This window comes from Ptychodera flava, chromosome 7 (assembly GCF_041260155.1).
Source record: "Ptychodera flava strain L36383 chromosome 7, AS_Pfla_20210202, whole genome shotgun sequence".
NCBI classification, from domain to species: Eukaryota; Metazoa; Hemichordata; class Enteropneusta; family Ptychoderidae; genus Ptychodera; species Ptychodera flava.
The window spans coordinates 21480080-21503292 of record NC_091934.1 but is presented as its reverse complement, the minus strand read 5'-3'; the positions used below and the strand labels follow the sequence as shown (position 1 = coordinate 21503292).

At 40.3% G+C, this 23213-nt stretch overlaps 1 protein-coding gene across 1 annotated transcript in view; it reads left to right on the top strand.

The window, feature by feature from the left end:
- The first annotated feature begins 1409 nt into the window (after positions 1-1409).
- Positions 1410-23213, top strand: part of LOC139136996 (receptor-transporting protein 3-like) — a 31732-nt gene continuing 9928 nt past the window's right edge. Inside the window, exon 1 of the mRNA XM_070704875.1 lies at positions 1410-1656. Coding sequence (XP_070560976.1) covers positions 1424-1656 — 233 coding nt within the window. The 5' untranslated portion in view covers positions 1410-1423. The remainder of the gene's footprint in view (positions 1657-23213) is intronic.

Here is a 23213-nt window from a genome sequence, read left to right as displayed (position 1 = left end):
CTGACGAGACTTTAGAAAGTTTACAGTAATGGCGAATGGGTGCTTATAGATCGATTTTATGATTGAAACTAAAGTGACATCTACAGGGTTTTGACAACTTTTACCAAACACACATGCGCAAAATGCCCCAATTTGTCCGAATATGATATCGCGCGTGATGCATGCTCTATAGTAACCACAGTAAAGCGCAGCATAGATGCCGTATAAATCGCCAGAAAAACAAAATCCCCACAAAGGCACCAAAGTCTGCGGCTACTTGTTTTACAGAAAGCTACCGGTACTCGCTCGTTCCACTTTTTTTTGTTTATTTTTTTGAAAAAAAAATCAATACAGTTAGTTTCGGATCTGTTGATTGGCTGCACCGATGAATGGAAGTGAGCATTAGACAGACAGGTTGCGAGAGCACGGACTGCTTGTGGCAAAATTTGGGCTTTCATCGTCGACATATATTGCGTTTTCGCGTATATTTTGCTTTCTTGTAAAGTGCATAGTATAATCGTTTTCTGTATTGTTGCAATGTTGTCGTCGGCGAGTTGTCGGCCAACTGGCGAAATCTGAACACGTTGGCCCCTGGCACACACATACACATGGCTTCTGCGATGTTATATTGACCCGCAAGTGTACATACAGTCGCCCGGGATGCTCACCTGTAAATTTATAGCCCGAAGGTCACTTTGAACTTATAGCCCGAAGTTCAAAGTGACCCAGTTCAAACGGAACAGTTATTTATATATAATGGGACATACATGTACTTCCACTCATTGTATACGGCTGCATTTGAATGCCTATGCTATTATAATAAACGGAGCCAAACTGCCCATTCGCAAGTAGCTGCATGTCTGGAATCGTACCCTAGATTGTCGACCGTCTAACCGTACCCAACCAGGCCAGGCCACCGTGCCTGGATTCACTCGGGGACAAGCCTGACACTGCACAGCGGACACGGTTGGATAGAAGAACCCACTTAAACTATCAAGCACGCAAGACTCTATTATTTGCTCGCAGCGCAATTTTGATGCTAATGTTGTTTGTTGGAAACAGCGACGTGCACTGCATGCCAACGGCGAACACAGCCCCTGACCCCGAACGAAAATAAAAAACCCACCCCGGCAGACAGGAACAACCGCAGTTTAGGTGACTCACACATTCTAATGATCGGGTACCACTCCACCAGTAGAACCATTTGCGAACGAGGTTATCTTGGGGGTATTTCGGGAGAATCAATGCTAAAACGACGGCGCGGAAGACACGTTTTTAGCATGGGGGAACTAATAACACGAATAGCAATACTGACACATCTAAAGAGAACTGAATGCTCTACGGTTGGGGACTTCCCCGAACGCAACCCGGAAGTCACGCGCCGGGTAATGGTACAGTGCGCCACCAACCACCAAGTGCTTGCTTTACAGCGGTCACATGTTGAATGGGCCGTGTATATAGTTTACGCCAAGTTTCACTTTTACCAATGCCTGAGTACCGCGCCTCTCCGATTTCGTTCCCATGCAAGAGCCGACGGTCGAAGTACCCGACGACACCCCCGGAACGACGACCCATGTTTCCCGAGAAACTCTCGTCTCCAGTCGCCCCGATAATTCACGGCCCTCCGCTGCTGCTGTCGCCCGGGCCACCGCCAACACCAACCGCTGAGCCGAACTCGTGAGTAAACAATAGCCATTGGATATACTTACAAACTCCTATGTTCATAAGCATCACGCTGTAACCTCATACAGACCTGAAGGGTCAATATACTGGCAGAAATGTTTTCCGCATATTATTTAATGTTACATCAGTTGGTTGAATTTTTTGAGTGGTCAAATTTTTATTTTAAACCATAGTTTCAGCGATTCGCACTGCATTTGGACACTTGCTACGGGCACCGTAAGGGGTCATTATAGGTGCATGAAATTTTACAAGGAACTTTGATACCGACACGAGGTCAGTTTTGAAATGTCTTTTAGTATCAATCTTACAACGGTCAACCCATGACAATGTGCGAATTTTGCCTTGTATCAGCGGTTTTGAGGACAACAAATTTCTGCGCAACATAAATCATGAACGTGGTCAGCGATTTTTTATTTCCGTGTACGGTTGGTGAACCCTGTACGTTTTTTCTGACCGGGCAAATAGGAGATCAAGTCAAAATTGGACTCTGTCAATGGTCACGGTATCCCCTGTGCGAAATCAAGGCTTGTTCGCCTAAAGTTGCTGCTTGACGATACGGGTGAATCTGTCGTCGCCGACGGCGTTGCGCGCCGCTTCTTTCGCAGGCTTACACATGCATATAGTTGAGTCGCGGCGAGAACCACTCTACAGGTGAAAGCGTCATTTTGCACGCACAGTAGGCCTACATGTCAGCGTTCTGTATACCTTAGTGGGCGTACCACTACCAGCCGAGTACTCAAGCGCGACAGTCGTGAAAATTAAAAAACAAGGCGAAAGAAAATGACAACAACGTAGAACAAAATCCACCGAGCACAAGGATATTTTGGCTCAATGACATCAACACTAGCCGGAATAGACGATTCAAAACTTACATCAGCGTGGTATCGGGGTTTCAGTTACATGGTCTCGTTGTTTGCGGAACTCACTCGCTCAAGCTGAACTTACGAAACGGGAATTGAAATTAATACCTTCCATACCGGAGAAAAGAAATGACACAATTTTCAGCGATTAAATAAATTAATAATTAAAGAGCATTGTTTACAGCGTGTGCGTCCCATATCTATGGGCTGCATGTCGTCTGCTGGGCGCGTGGCTGCGTCAAGGTCAAGTTTATATCCATTGAAGGCGTTTGAATTCGAGGGGAAAATCGGTTTTTAATCACCGTGTTTTTTTGCTTTTTTAAATATATTCCAGCAAAGTTTGTTCACATTAATTTTCAGTCACGTGATTCATGTGTGGGCTCAGCAGTGAAGACTTGTTATAGCGCAGACGACTACTGACCACAACCACGGTACAACAGACTTGTCGTCTGCGGTGAAATGCCCCTGCATACGTATCGGCTTTTTTTACCATATTGCTGAGTCACGCCCACTACTATCACTCACGCGGCAGAACTTCGCCGCTTTCGGGAACATCTGAAAACTTTTTCGACGACCTCGTCGTAAACTTTGCCTTCCGTCACAGTGCTGATATGTCGCTGATTTAAGTAAACCCCCTGCCGTGTCTTAAACGTTTATCGGGTTCACTGCGGGAAGTAAAGCGCATTTAATCTATGTGCGATCGTTTTTAATGATAGCAACAGTAAATGAAATATAATTGCCTCAATGATCCACCATATTTCGTCGAGTATCTCCTGCGCACACGTACCCTTTAATTCCGTGACGGGTTGTGTAGACGATGCGAGTATATTCAATTTCCTGTCCTCTCGATACGTATGGAAAGACAGTAGCGTACAGAAATACCTCGATCAGAGGAGTTGTTTTGTTTTCAGTCGCTATAGGATATGCGCCATCTCGAATGCTAAATCACAAACAAGTAAACAAATCAAATGCGTGATCACAAGTATTGCCCTTGAGTGAACCGAGAAAGATCCTTCAAACAGCGAAAGCACAGCAACGTTGATTGAATTTAATTTAAATATACGGTGCAGACTTTTCCAGATGATATATTCCTGTTTTAAACTCATCTAATCCTGTCAGTCCGACATTAAACTTCAAAAAAGTCTCCAACGTTTATTGTGCGTAAATTTGTTGGATATTTTTGCAGACCAAAAAAGAGTATCGGTTGAAAATGCATGCTGCCTTTTCAATCACTTTTCTCTTGTACGCCAGCCAACACATGCATGTTCTGATGAATGGCAGCCATCTTGTGACAAATTTGAGAAGTGTTGTTTTGTATTACAGGCACCGCAAAATACTTATTTATCGGTCATTAAAACTTATTTGGTTTTGTTTATTCATGCTGTACATTCTCCGATCGTAATATATCTAGTGAACCAGAGATATGAGTTGACGCGCTCGCGTCGAAAACGAAACTGTTTTACTTCTGCTTATACACTTTGCCCCCCTGCCCCCCAAAAACTAAAAAAAAAAAACACAAAAAACCCAAAAAACAAAAAAACCTTAAAACATATTCTCTTCACGGTCAAGGTTAAACCATCCGGGGACGCTATACAAAGTTTTTGATTATAGAAGCGAGTGTCACCAAATTTACTTGTATTTTGATTCGGGACGAGCTGTGCATGCTCTCTCCATGTTACATTTTTTGAAAAAGTTTTAAGTTTTCAAGAATAAGAATACACTTCAGTGTCTGTTTTTACCTCTACAATTTCAAAGCGAGTCCACTTATAATATAGTAAACCCAGAAAAGAATTTTAAACTTTTGACAGTCCGATTGTCTGTCTTCGAAACGCTTTTTTACCCACTACACCGGTATACGCGGTATGATCACAGCTCGAGTTTAACGTCGGCGTTCATGTCAGCCCAATCATTATATCATCCATGTGTTGATAGAAAATTTGTCAGATGACAGGAATAAATCAACTTAATGCAGAGGGAATGCTAATCCACTTCTGTTTTCAAACGGGGATGGGTGGGTTGGGGAGGTGGAGCCATTTTCTGAGACTTGCAACCGATAAATGAGAACATTCCGGTTCCCACGCGGAAAGAGTAAACATACCCCTCGGGTGTACGAGAAAGATAACCAGACGTAATGTCACGGTAGCGTCGTCTTCGCCACCTCACTCCTCACTGAAAAATCAAACAAATACGCTCACGGGAAAAATAACCCCAGACTGCTCTTTTGGACATCCGAAAAGCTTAAGTGGCCACTACAAGTACACATTTGATTCACTAATAATCACCTTTAGTCAATTTTAGAGCCCAAAATCAAAATTTCTATACTCGATGCCGAGGACTCCGAAGGACGGTGATCGGCGATTCGACCCACGCGGCGTGCTACCCGTATGGCTGGCCCCACAGATTCGCCTCAATACTGCGAGCGACCTTTCAGTCCCGTTGGAGCGTGATGTGATAGATTTGAAGACTAATTTTACTGTCAAAATAACAATGAGGCAATATTAAGTGTTAGGAATTGGCAATAAATCATAAACTGTCATTGTCAAGCGACGGTTCTCCAATCGCATAATTCTCTCTTCAGGAGTGCCCCAAATTTATCACTTATGACAACCCATTCCCACTATCACTAAGATGTCCCCGTCGCACAGAGATAAACTGTTTATATTATTTAGTTTCGATGGGCACAGCTTCCTGCCTAAGTTTTAATAATCAGACATCTATCGTAATTTTATGGAAGTTTCAATGATCTTTGATTACATGAGGTTTTAGAAAGTGAAACTTTTCAGAAAAGTAGTTGTAAGTGATCACCACCGTGACATCGACAGAATTTGATATTACGCTAGAATGCACCTCGGGGACAGATATTCAAAATCTAAATTTTGTACAATACATTTCTGATCTGCCACTTGTGGGGACTCATTTTAAACTTCTTTGAGTGAAATTTTTCTCACCCTATTGGTTTTTAGTTATTTCCAAAATCGATAATTTTATTCCCCCATTGATTTAACACAGGGATGGCGGCCATTTTGAATTTCAAATATCGGTAAACTTTGAGTAATTTGTTTCTCTAGTAGTAGTCTCATACTGTGCACGGTGACCCCTGACTTTTATCCTTGATGTGGTCAGAGGCTGAAAGTCTCACATAAGAAAATTTTGGCCAAAGTTTAAGTCTTTAACTTTGCAGGCCAATACTGCCTGAGCGGATGGTTCTCGCTGATTTACTGATGTGTAAAAATGCCACAAAAGGTTATAAACTTACGCAATAAAAAAGTGCGTGAAAGCTCCGATTTGATCCCATGCTGCCATTTTTGCGCAATATATAAGCCCCAAAAAACAGTGCCAAATAAATATTTGAAAATCAAAGAATTTTATTTAAGGTTGAACGCGCCTCAAAATTGAAAGATCTTCAACTATTGTTCAAACTTTCCGTAACCAAGAGTATAATTCCGGGGTCACCGTGCAAAAATTGGCGCTAGAGAAACAAATTACCCAATATTTACCGACACATGAAACTCACAACGGCCACCATCCCTGTGATGACTCTCCGGGGGTTGAAAATTTTCGATTTTCTCAAAAATAAGCCGGTGAACGCTGTATTAACTCCATGATCTTCAAAATGAGCCCAAACAAGTGGTAGACTGAAACAGTAAAACTTTGAGAGTCCGAATGCTCACCCCGAGAAGCATTTTACCTTAAGATCAAAAGAGACTTTGTTACCACATACAGCTGGAAACACATCAGCGCGCCTCTGGGACGCGCCGCCGACCCCAGAGTCTGCTCTCTGACTCAAAGGCACATTCAACACTCTTCATGCATTGGTTTAGAAATTACTCAAGTTAATTTCAAGAAAATCGTAAATTGACTCAAAAGAAGTCAACCTTCTTAAAGCTTAGAGGTGGGATTTACTGACAATATGGTCATAGTGCGAACGCATATCACTGGCCTTGCCTTGGAAATAAGAACATTCCAATGGTTGCCGGGTTCTGTAAAGCCAAGCTAGAGCTGTTTGATAATTTCTTATATCATTTAACGTAATGCAGAACCGAATAAACTGTAATGCGTTCCCTATAACACAACAGACAATAGATTATTTTGTGGAAGTGCCTTTTTCTTTTTTTTATAGTGCTTGAACCGAAACAGGGTTTGTTTACCACCACAAAATTTCTCATTGATTCAATTTTATGCGAATTGTTTATTAAACGACTTGCGCGGAACCAGTTCTAACTTTTGATGACCCTTTTTGACGTTTGGTTCCTTGTTAAATCCGCAGACTTTTTGATCTCGGGTCTGTAGAAAGCTCCCCACTCTCTCATCCAGTGAAGATAGCATGTATTTGTGAGGTTTGCAATGAAACTGTTGATAAACTGCTTCCCTTACATTCGGGACTTATTGGCATTCTGTAAATCCACCATACACTCAGATGTCGCATCATGGTAGGATGCGACCCTGTTTCAGATATGCGGACTGCCAAACCTGTACAATACGCGTTTGGTATACCATTTGTAGGGGCTCATTTTGAAGCTCATGGGGAAAAAGAAAGTTCTCACCGACTTATTTTTGTTAAAAATTGAAAATTCAATTTTCCCGAAAGGGTTAACCCAGGAATGACGGCCATTTTGAATCATGTCAAATCTCGTTAAATATTTGGCAATTTTTGTTCCCGCCTTTTATTCATGTGAAAGCGAATGCTTTAAAAGTTTTTTTACGGAAAAGTTTTAGTAAAGGTTTTTAAGTTCTTATATTTCGAGGAGAGTATTTCATTAATCGTTGATTATATTCTTTGTCGTAGCTATTTTTCGAACTTGGAAATGTAAATGAATAAGTAAATAAATAAATAAACGGCAGTAGACAGCTCACTGAAGGTATTTAGCGCTGGGAAGACTGGCAAGGAGTTAAGTAAAGAGCAAGCAATATATGTAAACGGAAATTGTGTATGAATAAAATAACTTTATGTTGAATCCCTCGCACGCAAAATTTCAGCAGAAAAAGTGCTAAGGGATTTGGCGATGTAAAATAAGCTCTTTCCAGTTTTCACTCGTAAAAAAGGAAACAAAAAAATGTAAGGGAATAATGGGATTTGACTCAACGGTTTCTGTGAAATCTTAATCTGGAGCGAAATGGTTTCCCAGGGTCCAAAAAGTTAACAGTTTGAGGAAGGAAGCTTGGTACTTATCGTCTGCTGGCAGAGATTTTTTTTGTTTTAAGTTTCAACTCTTGAGGCTAGGTCGGTCATTGTGAACTTCAAGCTCATTTCGCCAGTCATTCTCTAAATACAGTCTGGTCCAAATCAACCACACTGTCAGTGTTTCTTAGAAAAAAAAGAGATTTGCATGACATAAGGACGCTTTTGGCAGACACGAGAATTTCCGAGAATATACAAAAGCTTCGTTTCGCGCGCTTACAAAGTGTCAGGCGATCTTTCGTTTCTCAGAAAGATTGTAAATCTTCAGGGAGAGATTGCAATCTTTTGTGAAAGACTTGAGTTTCGTTTGCGTTTATGAACTGGACAGAGAAACCAAGTCTGTTAATTGATTGATTGATTGAAGTATGAAAACAGTGGAATCTTGTTCGGTTTACGGTTACTGTTCGAGTGTTTGGTTAAATTTACGCTGTCGTCCTGAACATAAAGCACAGTTTGTAGTGAGCGTTTTTTACTGCACATTGAAACTGTAAGCGCTATTTAATTTTTTAGTACAAAACCTCCCATTAGGCAGTGATTAAAGGCCCTTCACTTTCAGAGGGATTGTAAATAACAGCTTGCAAAAGTGTGATTCTCATGACCCCCAGTTATTAAGTTTTATTTTTATCGGTGAGCTCCATGGTTTTTCCGTCGGAGCTGCTGATCTGACAAGCTTGGTTCTGTTGGCTGTGAAATGCACAGAAACACTTTAGACATGGCGGTCTCTTCAGTTAATGTGTTTACAACGTTCAGGTATCCGGTTTTTACATCCGACTTCCGGGTCTGACACCGACATTTTAATATTTTACAGTATGCTAACTGCAGTGCAGGGGCGGGCAGGCATCTTCAAACCGCCAGGCTGGCAGTCTGAACCCGGACCCCTGTGACGTCACTGTCATTCGATGAATCGAAACCCACGCGTTAGGGACACCATTCAATAAAGGCTGTGAATTGTAAACAGCTAAGGAGGAACTCGTAAAACATTTTAAAACAGAGAAACGGAGACATGATAATAATCGTGTGGAAGTAGATTTCACAGTTGAAACTCCGGTAAACAAACAAAACGGCGAGAACTCTCTCATACAAATATACCATTTCAACATAGTTTACATAGTACATGCTTGAGTTTCATGGCGAATATTTCATTGCTCCAATTATATGTCTCGCTGTAATGAGGTCAGACAGAAGTTGGTCTAAATTTCAACACCATATTTCATTTTCATACAGACCTACTTTTGGACGCAGGATCTGTATGCACGTAGCTCAGACACGTACACGAAATTTATTTCGAAGCTGAAATATTGACGAATTGCAGTCTCCACCATTCTAAATGACTGAAATTGGAACTTGCAGTGCCATATTTTATGATAAGGTCGGGCAGTGTTTACAATACTTGTGGAGTGAACGAGCGAATCAAAGGTCAAAGTCGGCCAAACTGTCGAGATATTTGAACTTTGAACTTTTTTACACCAGCAGGGGTCACGATTCAGTGGTACAACCGCTGTGGTTGGAGCAATGTCAAAATTTTGGTCAAGTCTGTAAAATGGTAAATTTGTAGATTGTCCCCTGCTATATATGTCGTTTTGTGGCCAGTGTGTGGGAGAGTTAATTAGATATTTTGAATCGGATTGGCTATGGCCTTAATTAGAGAAGAGATTATTTTTCGGAGCAAAATTGTCGCGTTGGGATTTCTGTTGAAAGAATCCATTTTACGATGAATTATTACAGACTACTAGCGCACACACTTTTTTCGGCATTACAGTGTACCACTTCTATATCGCACACCCAGGCCATTCAAATCAGCGGCCATAGAGAGCACTGTTTTGAACGTGTGGTCGCTTTCTGATCTTTGCTCCCAATGGCAGACGATGATTGTTTTGCCGTATTTCTAGCTACACAAGTCAGAAATCCATTTAAACTCAGCAAATATGGCGATCACTCAGGTTCACTTCTCACTGGAACTGGTTCATAAATATCCCATAAATCCCATGATTGGGGATCTTTCCTCGTCAATAAGTACCCCCCAAATCATATATATGTGATTTAAAGATGTTGTGTTTAAGCGTCTGAAAGTAGAATTTGTAAAGTCGATGGGACAATTCGGTCAAATGTCGGTATACCTTTGCACAAGGGCGGTACCTTTTCCAAGGTTCAGAAGGACAACCCGAAAAATGATGATGAAAATTACTCCGGGTGGATATGTTCACGAGAGTTGGCTATGTGTCAAATAGGCGTCTTTTCAGTGTCATGGAGTAGCCTGTTTTTATCAGAAAAAAGAAAGGAGGCGATGGCTTTCAAATCAATGTTGATACTGTACAGCTTGTGTCTATAGAAGTAAATAGGCAACTTGACATGAAGGGTCGCAGACGACAACCGACCTGTCGTAGCATTGTCAACTGAAAATTGTAGTCCATTTTCTTCTCTTGACAACCCTCGACAGATTTGTATCTCGTGAAACGCCCCGTGCCTTATACGAAGTTAAAATATACAGAAGTACAAAATCCTTGAGTAGTTTTAAAAATTTGTTGTGGCTTGCTCCCGCCGAAACATGAGACTGAGGTTGTAACCTGACGCGCCCACCTGTTAGATTCACAATATGGCCGCGCGAGCTCCACAAATTTTTCTCAGACCATTGCAGGACGACTTACCTACAGATGCAAATGGAAAAAAAACACTCATAAAATGGACCCACATTTGGTCGCTTTTTATTCCATTTGCTTAATTTTGCAGTGCCAGTGTGACAAAAGCATGCAGCTACTAGAAATTTTCTCGATTTCTGGAAACGACAAGACGGAAAAGGGTAGACCAGTCAAGCATGCCTCAAGCTGTTACTGTGATGTAGGTAAACAGTAACTCGAGACAGAATTTACAGCGTGGAGAACAGATTATCGTAAATAAAACTCGCAGTCTACATAGTAATTCCATCAAATATTTCTAAAATCAAAGAATCAACAAGGAAAGGAACACGTGTACACACGTAAACACGAAATACCGTCCTCGTAAGTTGAGTCATATGGGCTCGTAGGCCAATCCCCACGGAGCTGGCTCACATTCTTTATTCGATCCGAAGGGGGATTCGAAACATTCCGCAGAACGAGAATCTATAGTTGCTGTAGAGCTCTTTTCACCGCAGTAAGTGTTACCAGCTACTGGATGCTGGGCCATCTACTTCAAACTTTTCGCATCGTCGCAACGTCAACGATTTCAAACAAGGCCGGTAGAAATGTGTGTGTTTGCAACATGTGTGCAAAAAGGCCGTAAGTTCCCGCCATATGGGTGGTGTGTTGCTTTCTTGACGTCTATGATATTCATTGGCGTTAAAGCAGAGCTTATAGTATATTAGGCAAGTTTACATCTCAGAACCATCTCAAAAACACATTTCTAAGGTTCGGGAACCGGCTATTCTGGCTTCCACCTTTGTGTAGGTAGCTATTCAGTCGAGTTGTTTACATCGACGACATCAATAATGAACATACTTCAGAACCCGACCTTATCGAATTTGAAGTCCGCCACACCTATCCCAAAGACGTGCCGGTTACCAGACAGTTTTGTTTGTGCGAATCATTTGATACCCCAATGTGGGTTCGCAGTAGCCTCGCTGCCGATACAATTACGCTACGCCCCTTTCATTTCGCTCTGAATTTTCGCGCCATTTGTTCAAGCTTTTCCCCGAAAAGAACCCGCCATTCCCCGCCAAAGTTACTGCAAGAAAATCTGAATATCTAAAAATCTGATTAAAATCACCTTTATAAAAGCAACGCACTTAAACCACATTTGCATTAGTATTTTATTCACATAAATTCCTCAATCATCCGTTTTTTCGGAGAAGTTTTATCCTGAAAATTTTGCGCGAAGCCCTTGACGCTTTAATGCTCTTACAATGAAATGGGTATAAAGTACTTTTTGACAAGTTGAACGATGTAAATTATACCCATGTAAGTTGATCAGATACGAGGACAAGAACGCCAAATTGGAGCTGACAAGGTAGCCTGGGGCATGAGATCTTGGGTTTGTAAACAACCAAAACTAATAGGCAGTTGTAAACCCCTCCGTGATGTTTACATTAAAGTATTGATCGATCTTTAGGTACATATAATTTTTACAGTGAGTCATTTTTAGCGATTTATACATTGGACTTTTCCAACTTTTGCTAACTGCTTACACTTGTCCGGTCCTTTTGCTACATTCTTAATTGTAAATGATAAAAAACGCGTTTTGAAACAGCAAAATGAGTGTTTACCGAGAATGATGAAAGATACATTTGATCATTTTATGACTCATTTTTCGATAACCAATCATGTATCTGATCATTGCTTGTCATGGAGGTTCCATGCAAGCTTTCGGTACAACTGTCACGTGCTTATCACCCGATATTCCGTTGTGACGCGTAATGATTTGAACTCAATGGTGGCGGTCCACACTCGTTGAAACGTGGAGCAAATCGTTCTCAGCCCTTTTACACGGACGCATCAGGCGGGAAAATAGAACTGCCTTTTCAGGGTTTTTTTGGGAGATGATGGTCTGAACTTTGTGAGTACAGGATTTTAACCACTTGTATTTTGGAATACTTCCAAATATTTGGCTCCGTTGTGACTGCCATACAATGGCGTGACGTCACTTGCTTGAAGAGGACACTGCTGACATTAGCTCATTGAGAATCCTCGCTGTTCGTGACGATGATGTCATTATGACCGTTCCGTGTATATGCTCGGACATTATCTATTCGCTACTTCCAAGTTCTGCTGTATAGTCCTTTTAAAAATCTCGTATTAATGGAACGCAAAATGCAAATTTCGGTGCAATTAAAGTATATAGCCAACCGTATTTCTACATCGAACGTAAGCGGTAAGGTTTGAATGGATTTTTAGTTCGGTTTGTCGACATTTCCCACAAAATGGGACATTGGATACCGATTCGTCGCAAAAAAGTTTGATCTATCCTGATGCGCGGTAACATAACATAACAGAAATGACAAGCAGCGCATCGCTTCATATTGTCCAATCAGCGCTGTTCAAACGATATCTGCAGATACTTGTTGGACACGACAAGGAAAGCTAACCTCTGCTGACTGACTGAGATATGTAAAGTGGTTCGCGTGACTGGCGTGGTTCGCTTGGCACGACCTCTTGGATACTTGGTATCTAGGGTAGGAGACATTCGGGAGGGGCTTTTGAAATGCTGAAAGTAAAATTCATGATAAATTAGCTTCTCGCCGATAAAATGTGAATTATGGGAGGGGAAACAGTGCTAAATTCGAAACAAGCACGAGATTGTTACTCAACTCTAGGCATCTCGTGTAATCATACCGAGGATAATAGATACTGATTGTCTCGGTGAACGGCGCGGTATGTGATGAGCGGCACGCAACAGATCGTTCTGTCAACTTACGCCTTTGCGCAGTCTCAGAAAAGTCAGCGAAAGTAATGGATGGTGTCGACAGTCCGGAATGCAGACAAATAGAGCACTCAAGAGCTCAGGTAAACTCTCTTCGGCAGAGATGGTTTGGATAGATGCAGATAAAATGGACGGCCAAGTAGCTTCAGACATACCGCCGCACACACAAAAAGACACACATACGCAGACAAATAACGACAGAGCAGAGAGAATAAAATACAAATATAGATCATGATGAATATTGTAATATAATTGTTTTGTAATATAATTAACACCAATGGGACAAGTGCTTTTTAATCAGTTATTCTGACGAGTCACTTTGACTGTCAAGTTCACAGAGGTAAACTGCATCTTTCGTACAGCTCGGTCCTGATGAGTAGCTTTGACTGATGGATGGTAAGCCAGTCTATTTTCTGTCAACTATTCATTCACCTGAGTCGGAGGACAATGGTGTGCCAGTGACTGTATATATCAGTATGAGATGACATATTGGGACCATGTAGATGCTCCTGTTTTTTGTCTCTGGGAGTATGAGAAAACTATGAACATTTTTTCCCATTTTTAAACGAGCAATATCTGTACATAGACGTGTGATAATTGATATAGATCTACTTGGTAAGAATAGAGTGGTTACAAGTACACATGGGTACAAGAAATTTGAATTAAGAATTTCACCAAAAATGTTGGCACACTATAGATGTAAGCCTATGAGAAAACAATGAACATTGTTTTTCCAATATAATACTGGCAACATCTATGCATTTATGATTGATATAAATGTACTTGGTAAGAATAGTGTGGTTACAAATGCATATATATACAAGAAATTTGATTTAGGAATTACATTGAAATGTTGATTCACTATACATTGTATTGTATGAGGAAACTATGAACAATATTTTTCCAACATAATATAACACTAGGTAAATCTGTGTAATTTTTAGATGCTTGATTATTGATCGTAATGTACTTGATAAGACTAGCGTGGTTACAAGTACGTGTGTGCAAGAAATTTGATTTTGGAATTTCGCCGAAATGTTGATTCACATTTTAGTCTATGAGGAAACTATTAATAATTTTTTAGCAACACAAAACTAGCTAAATGTTTGACAATAAATATCAATGTACATGATGAGAATAGGGTATTTAAAAGAGCAGATGTGAATAACAAATGAGATATTGGAATTTTACTCGTGGTTATTTGTAATAATCAAAAAGTATTCTTTGAAAATTCAAAGGTCACATGAGAAATTATTTTTCAATTAAGATGTTATTGATATGGACTCTGACAAGCAGGGGGAGGGTCACTGTTTTTTGCGAATGAAAATTGGAGAGGGGTCAGTCACTCTATTTATTGCAAACACTTTTGAAAGGTCACTAGTTTTCACCCCGGGGCCTAAGAGTGCGAAGGGTTAATCAATCAAATCAGATGAAAATTTGGGGTTCACATCTTACGATTGATGAAAGGGAGGGGGTGTCAAATTTTAGCAATTTAGTTTGGAGGGGGTTGCTCTTTGCATTTCATTTGCAGCTTCAATTCCACCCTCCCCGTATAAGACGATTGCTCCCTAAAAGGGGTGTCGTCTGTTTTTCGTGAAAACGAGAACACAGAAAATGCAGTGATGTTATATATATCAACTTTAATTGGACGCAAATGGATTCGCTTTAATCTCTGTCTTAAGTATTGAATAAAGTAAAAAGGGCAGACGTTATTAGAATGTGAAGGCCCTCAAGTAAGGGGAACACTACTTGTCTAAGTTGGGACGATAATTGCTTTGAGAATGTGACTAAAGGCAAACCGTTTAGGCCTAAATGGCGACTTTGCGACACTCGTTTTCGACCGAGGTCGAAGTATTACTTTTAGCCGCGGGACAAGTGGACAATAAACATTTGTGACTTTGTCACCAAGATTGGTGACACATAAAAAGAGGAAAGTATAGTACATTGCTGTCAAGAGGTCACATCAATTTGTTGTAAGTCATTGTGTTGTTAAAGCATTATGGGATGCGGAGCTGTACACGTCAAAGTTCACACGGCGCGCATCTTCCTTGTATGCATCAATGTACTGTCGTCAAACGCTGGTACCCCGGATGTACCGAAAACGATGAAATCATCCCAGGCAATTGATTTGTATTTTGTCCCAGATTTCTCACAAAAATGTCGTGGTGGCGTCATTTGTTCTGTTATTTTAAGTTTTTAGCTCTAAAGATACAACAACGAACTTTAAAAAAGGAACAGGAATGTTTACGCACAGGGGTCATTCTCAGACAGGCAGCAAGTTGGCGCCGATAAGTTCATAACTGAACGACGGCACGGTGCGCATACGTCTGAGTGAACCTACGATAGTGACACGCACGTCTTCAGCTGTGCGCTGCGCACTGCCAGTTTTTCGTTTATTTTTTTTCTCGACTTGTGCGAGCGTCAGCAAAACCCTTTTCACTTTTTACCTTCATACGGATTCTGAGCGTGAACGTTGCCTATGTAGTTACAAATCAGTGACAGTGGTACTAGGTACGGAGTGAGTCACACACATCACTGACCAGGGCATGCGGGCAGTCGTGTATCATGGACAAGAAAAGGAACATAGGTCACGCCGGTGGTATAGAAAAAAATCAGTCCCACAGATACCAGGAATTACATTCTCCATAGCAGGCTGTATTGTCTCGTTTTGTGAAGGGTCGCGTTGATCCGTCATATATCTACCAAAACAGTTATTTTCGAGTTAAGGTCGACCTCTGACCTCAAGGGAACACCTTATGGCCTCCTCTACTACCAAGACTCGAATTCTATTGTATGGTTGTTTTTCTCTACAGAATGGTGATTCTGTTAGAGCTCAGACCAGATAATGAGCTAGGGTTGGACCATTTCACTCGTCGGGGTGTGTGTGTGTGTGTGTGTGAACGCTCCTTCTGAAAGTAGTAACAGAGCCATTAGAGACTTGTATGGGAGGCTGTCGCTAAACACGAATGTGTTTTCAATGGAAAGGTTTAGAAATGTGTGAAACATGGGACGAAAAGAGTCTTTGTGTAGAACAGAAATTTTCGATGGGAATACGCCATGTCAGAAGATTGGAGGTGTCGAAAGCTTAGCGGGAGAAAAATTCAAGGAAATTCATTTAGCTCTGACGCTTTGAGCAGCAGGTTATTTTTCTCTCTCGACTAATGAGTCTGTCACCCATGACGTCATAGAGGCGTGGCGTCGTAGTATTGTTGGGTGAACACTTCATCTGCGAGATGATTCATTTCATATTTGACACCTGGATTTTACTAAGCCGATATAATTGGCCATTTCTTCTCGGTGGTTCCGGAGGAAGGCAGTAAAGACTTAAGCTATTATTTCCTTGTTCTGATATTTTTAAAACTAAATTGTCAAAGAATATTCTCGGCAAGTTCGAGAGAGGCGAGAATGGCCCTCGCACGTTGCAATAACGATAACTGAGATAACTGATGTAACTTCTGATAGATATTTTTCATTATTTTTTCTAGAAAATAAAGGCATTCTTATTTTTCCACCCTCATTTGGCATCAGCCGTGTGTGCTCAACATTGCGAATTCTTGTCCGAATTAAAGGTATACAGTCACCTGTAATCTAAATATGCCCGTATATGTTCAAAATGCCCATGTGAGGGCGCTGTTTTTAAAAAGCGGCCACCCGCTTAAAATCTGATTGGTTAGATTTTCTCTTTCCATGGTAACTGTGGCAAAGTTGGAACAGGTGACAGTATACGTATACCTTTATATATATCTGGTCAGCACTAACACCGTGCATTACATGCAATTTCCGCGTGAATTTAGCAGTAGGACAAGAAAGTATTTTTCACAAACAAACAAAAAACCCAAAGTGAATGCATCAAAATTCAAAGCATTGAACGAAAATGTTTCAAATTAAACTCCCGCCAAAAATATTGTAGTGACGCTATATCCTTTCTGTATAAACGTGCACAATTATTCGATTATCGATTATTTGGTTGACAGGAAGACGCATGTCCACTCTCGCGCGAGGGGAACTTTCTTTCACGAAACATATAATGCCTTCTTTTGCGCTTTGACACTGTAAAAGGACTCGTCTTTCACGTCAATAAAAGAGAAATCACAACTTAATCAGGCATGTCAAACTTCGCCTAACGGTTACCTGAAATTTCATCTTACAGGGGTCAAAGGTCGCAACTTGCCACATGAATTTTTGGGGACTATAAAACAAGGCAGACGACTGGTATTGGGTACTGACAAGTACTATCAAAATTCTAACCACGTGACCTGTCGCATGTATTCGTTACCGCTCGACCACAATCGTGTGGTGGAATGCTGCGTGTTTCATCGAGCCGACATTTATATTGACCCTAATCTAACACCAGTACCGTAAAATATGAGGAAACAGTTGGTGTCCCCAACTTCCAACAATCGACAATCTATAAGGTCGACCAAACCAAACAACAACATGACCTATCAGAACAAAATGTGCAGATACTGATGAGTAGTCATGCAATATTTTCTTCAAAAACGAAACGATTAGACAAAAAGTAACAAGGCGAAATACATTTTATGCACAGATTTCTCCTAGTGATATGTTTACCAGGGCTATTAGGAAGAGAGCAATTTCCAAAGATATGGCAGTAAATTTTAGCACTAATCGGTCAAGCTGGTATTTATACCGCTTGTTTTGGGAGAACTATGTCGAGAGGAGCTTCAACTAATCGTACCACGCACAGGATATCCAATACAATATGTTGAAAATTTTAAATATAGTTTTCCGATTTCCTTGTGAGCATAGTTCTGATTCAAGAGTCGTGTTGAGACTCAGAAAATGTGTCGTTAGCATCAATCTCAAGCTCAAAATGCAAATGGTGCACACTGGCTGACGCACAGAAACACGCTCACGATCACGGCACAGTCGACCGTCAAGTCCCATCTGGCGCAAACTGCCTCCAACAATAACAATTTTACGGCCTCGCGGAGTTCATAGTACATAACAGTATCTACCTTTAGATCTGACATTTTGATTTTGGATTAAGGAAATTCCTGATTCGAAATGATTCAGTGCTATTTATGCTGCCGCAGAACTGCGCTTCAAACATTGGTATTCTGGTCACATTATGTTGGGTCTTTGAATCTTCGTTTCCTCCCTTTTATAAAACATGCGTTAAACTCATTGTACCACACACCAGTTACTGTTGTTACCTATGATTGGACAAAATTGAACAAAATTGAACGCAAAACCCCCAAATAAACAAATAAAACAGACAAAAAATGAGCTATAAAGGCATCTTGAAAAAGGGGAATGGCCGCTACATGCAGTCACTTATTGGTAATTTCAAAACAAAGACCCGCAATGATATTGCAGAACGTAGAATTTTGTTTACGGACAGAGCGAAAGAACGAAACCTGGACATTGCCAGTGGCACTTCTATGGCCTTGATGCAAGTTAAGCCCTTGAGTGCTTAATTGTTCCCGCCAAAATTTTAGTGCAACATTTTTAGCAATTTTTATGAATTTTCCTGTATATTTTCTAAAGATGACGAAAATTTACTTTGGTGCTCAAAGGGTTAAAATGAAACGGCAACGTTGGGAACTCGTGGGGCGGTATTTCACGTTGCGATTACGTGCAGATTGTGAGCAATCTGGGCTAAACAATGGAGTCTTTCGTAGGAAAAATTTGTCATGCGTAGAGTCCAGGGAAGTTTTATTTCAGAAGAACGTTTGTTACCAAGTACCTCGATCTCGAACTTGGATAGGGTGCCTGGACGTGTCCGAACCACTCACAAGGTCTTTCCGAATCTGTGAAAGGAGCAAAAAAAAACCACACAAACCCGCTAACAAATAAAATAGTGACGAATTTGCTGATTCTAGCGGAACAAGAACCAGGAAGAAATATGAATGATTGATTTATTTTCCAAAGTGACACATTTGTTATTGGTTTCTTTCCGGGCCGAAAGGCATTTTTATAAACTTTCCTGTACATTCACAGATATACCTGGGCTTTAGGACCTTATAAATTTCTCATCTCAGAGAACTGTCTTTTCATCTGCTGGTGCATAAATACACTTTCATATACTTTCATATAGATGTCCTTTAACGTACATGCCAAGAAAATAGAAACAATATTTGAAGTCATGTTTCTCAAATTTCAACCAAAACTGTGGAAGATTATCATTGTAAACCGTAATCAAGTCGCCTTTAATTACCACTTCGATGATATATTGTTACGGGTACCACAAGGAAATTTGCACTGGAACGCCCTCCAGACGTAGTGACTCACTTTTCCCTTTTTCATGGAAAGGTCTTTGTCCTTGGAAGTATTTTCCATTATGCTTCCCAGTTTCCGCTGTGTGAAAATTGACCAACTTCCCTGATTAGCCAGCAGCGTTAGCACCATGGGCCATTGACTGGGTGCAGCGTATACCAAGGTCACTCAAGGTCATACGTGGTTGAGTCATGCTTATGAAGTTACATATTCTGAGATCGAGACAACACAAAGAAATCTGTGGAGCTTAGTTCTCCTTTTGTCAATATCTGCTAGATCGCTGAAAGTTGTCGTTTGCGGGCTAATATTTCTTGCACGTAGCCAAACAATAAATTTGCGAAAAAAACAAGCATAAATTCTGTGACAAGTTTCGATGGGGAAGAAATGCCGAATTCCAAACATTGTTCATCTCCTTTGTCAAGGAAAAGGAGAAATTATTACGACCCCGGAACAAACTTCCTTGTATGGAATTCAATTTGCACATCTTGCTAGGTCCTGTACAATTCATTTAAACACAGATCAACTCGTATCACTGTAGTCCATATAGATTTTAAAGGGCCAGGAATATACCTAAACCCATGGTTTTAGTATAATCTGCTTTCGCCGTAAGGATACTCATTCTCGCCGATCCCCAATATGAATTACTGGAGTAAACAGTGCCGTAAACAAATACATGATGCATGTCTTCGTCCTGCGCATTGCTGATAACGATGATTACATCAACATCTACCAAGTTCTTCGAAACTTGACATTGTCATGTATGAAATTAATGGTTCCTGTTATCTTCGAACAAATGAGTAGGCCCTCAAACGAAGGTATAAATAGTATAGACACGCACCGAAACGGCATAAAAACAGCCTTCCCGCCCAGACGACAGCGTTAAGACTGCGGCTGGTATTTTCCCGGCCCAAATAACAAAATTCTGTCTCCGGACGAAGGGGAAAGACTCGTTGCAATGTATTGATGTGTTTTTAAATTAGAGCGTTGTGAATCAGTCGACGAACGAGTCGGAAATCTGAGCCACCAAATCTGAAATTAACCGATTTTTTGGGTTAGCGATTAAAAATAAGAGGGAAGTGTAATGATTTCCCACGAATAAAACTTCGAATTGTCTGGCGGGCCTAGTGAGATACCAGCTCATCGACTCCGTTGAACAAGGAAGTGACGCGAAGACACGACTTTTGGCTGACTTACCGTCAATGCTATCCATTCGACATTGAGTCTGGACAAAACATCGCGAAGGCAAAACGAAATTGACTGCCAGTGACTCTTTTTGATGCCATCCGAAAATACGCCATGGGCAAAGGAAAAACACAAGGAACTGTCAATATAAAGGTTTAATCATGTAAATTTACCTAAGTTCAGAAGACCTGCAGAGAGAAAAGGTTCAGACGTTAAAAATGTCAAGAATTTAATTTTTCAATAGAGTCTGCTTGCGTTTACTTATCCGATGTTATTGTTTACAACTGCATTAACAACGGGACAAGAATTTATTCGTGAACAGTAAGGCTGCATTCACAAACACCACTGGAGGGGGAGGGAGTGGGGGAGATTCCAAAAAAGAGTTCTCAGATTTTTTCAAATACCCCTCCTAACAAACTCGCAATGTGTTCAAGTCCCCCTTCTGACTTGCTACAATTTTGAAGCCCCCTTAAAGGAAGGCAAAATGTGGCCGATATAGTGCCTCGCCCAAAAATATCAAATCGTAAAACATAGGAGTCTATCGGGCAAACTACTAACATTTTCCCCATAACAACACGCTATATCTCTACATTTATATGTGTGTGATCATTCATGTAAATGTACTTTGCTTGAAATTGTGGGTAAAAAGTGAATGTGTGTAAAAAAATTGGATTTTCGGATTTCCTCGATAATGTTGATTCACTATACATGGTAGTCTATGATGAAACTATGAACGTGCTTTTTCCGATCTAAAACTAGCAAAATCTATTCATCTATAGACCTTTAATAAAGAAATAACGGGCGACGCGCAAGCCGAGCCCGTTAATTCTGGCTTTCCTCGAGCCCGCGCCCATAAATAAACGTTAATGGTCAGAGCGGAGTCTGTTATTTCCATTATATTATCAACGAATCCAAGAAAACCGTCAAAATTTGGGAAAATTTCCATAGCGAACGACACCTGGGCCCCGAACTGAGCAATATGCGACGCAATGTCACTCGCGCTGTAAAAATTTGGCAAATCAGGAGATGTTTTCAGAAAAAAGTATCTCAACTTGGCGCACAAGTGCTCCATTTTATTTTGTGATTGATTATGATTTACGTTTCAGCTGTAAAGTTACGATACTTTGAGTTGTTAATCTTATTATTCATATTCACGGGCATGTAAACAAACCATTAATGTGTATTTGTGGTCAGTCTTGTGGTTCAGCTCGACCAATCAAAATGCGACCGGCAGGGCATCGTAATATCATAACTGATATAAATGTATCTGATTAGTATGGGTTGTTCACAACTGCACATGTGTACAAGAAATTTTATTTTGGAATCTCGCCGAACATGTTGATCCAAAATGACAAAACTGTGAATAATTTTTTCCCAATTTAAAACTTGCAATATTTGTGCATATATGGACCCTGAATAATTGACATAATTGTATTTGATTAGAAGAAAGTAGTTACATGAGCATATGTGTGCAAGGAAGTTGATTTTGGAATTTCCCCGAAAATGTTGATCCACTATAATATGATTGGGAGTCTATCACAAAACTAAGAATTATTTTTTTACAATACAAAACTCGGTAAATATGTGTATTTATGTATGCTTGATTATTGATATTAATTGATATTGATATTATTGATTAGACTAGGGTAGTTACAAGTCCATGTGTGTGCATGAAATTTTATTTTGAAATTTCACCGAAATGTTGATCCACTATTGAAGTCTATGAGGAAACTATGGATATTTTTTACGATACAAAACTAGCTTAATCTTTGTATTTACAGACGTTTGATATTTGATATTAATGCACTCGATTAGAATAAGGTGGTTACAAATGCATGTGTGTACAAGAAATTTGATTTTGGAATTTCACTGATAATGTCGATTCACTATACATTGTAGGCTATGAGGAAACTACAAATAACACATAGGTTATCATCTCCCAAATTGTTATTCAAAGGTTGTTTGACCTGAAGCTTCCAGTTGTTATTGATGACACTATGCACTATTCTAAATATTTTTTATTCTATACCTCAAACAAACAGAAATGTACATACGGCGACATGAACGTTTGACATTGACCAAGATCCAGTGTATTGTCAAATTGAGAATGTTATCAAATAAGTTATCTCCCAAATTGCTATTGAAAGGTAAAGTTGAAATGTGTAGTCATTATAGAAGAAAGTTTTTCACAACCGAGGAGATAGGTAAGTAGAAACCATGACAACCTAAATCCTTTGCCTCAAGGTGGCTGTTTGGATCATCAATAAATAGTTTAACATATCCTAAAACTTGCGCCCAAAGGGCGCGCCAAAAATGGAAATATCAGGAACGAAAGTGTGCCAGAAGGTATTTGAAAAGGAATTTGATATTCAATAAATTTTCAAGTCCTCCATTTGTAATGTCAGTTTCTTTTCCAGATCGCCCTGGTATGCTGTAATTTTTTTCAAGCCCCCCCCCCCTCTGAAATCTCCCCCTCCAAAGGCGTTTGTGAATGCAGCCTAACATTGCAAATTTTGTTGACAATGAATCGTGTTGGCAAAGCGAATACTGTTTGTATTTCAACATACTAAGTATTCGTTACGCAGAACAAAAATTGAAAATATCATTAAAAGTTCAAGCCATCATTTCCGTTTATAAACCCAGAATCATATTCATAGTTGACCAATATGAGGCAGAATCCTCACCATTTTCTTTAATTG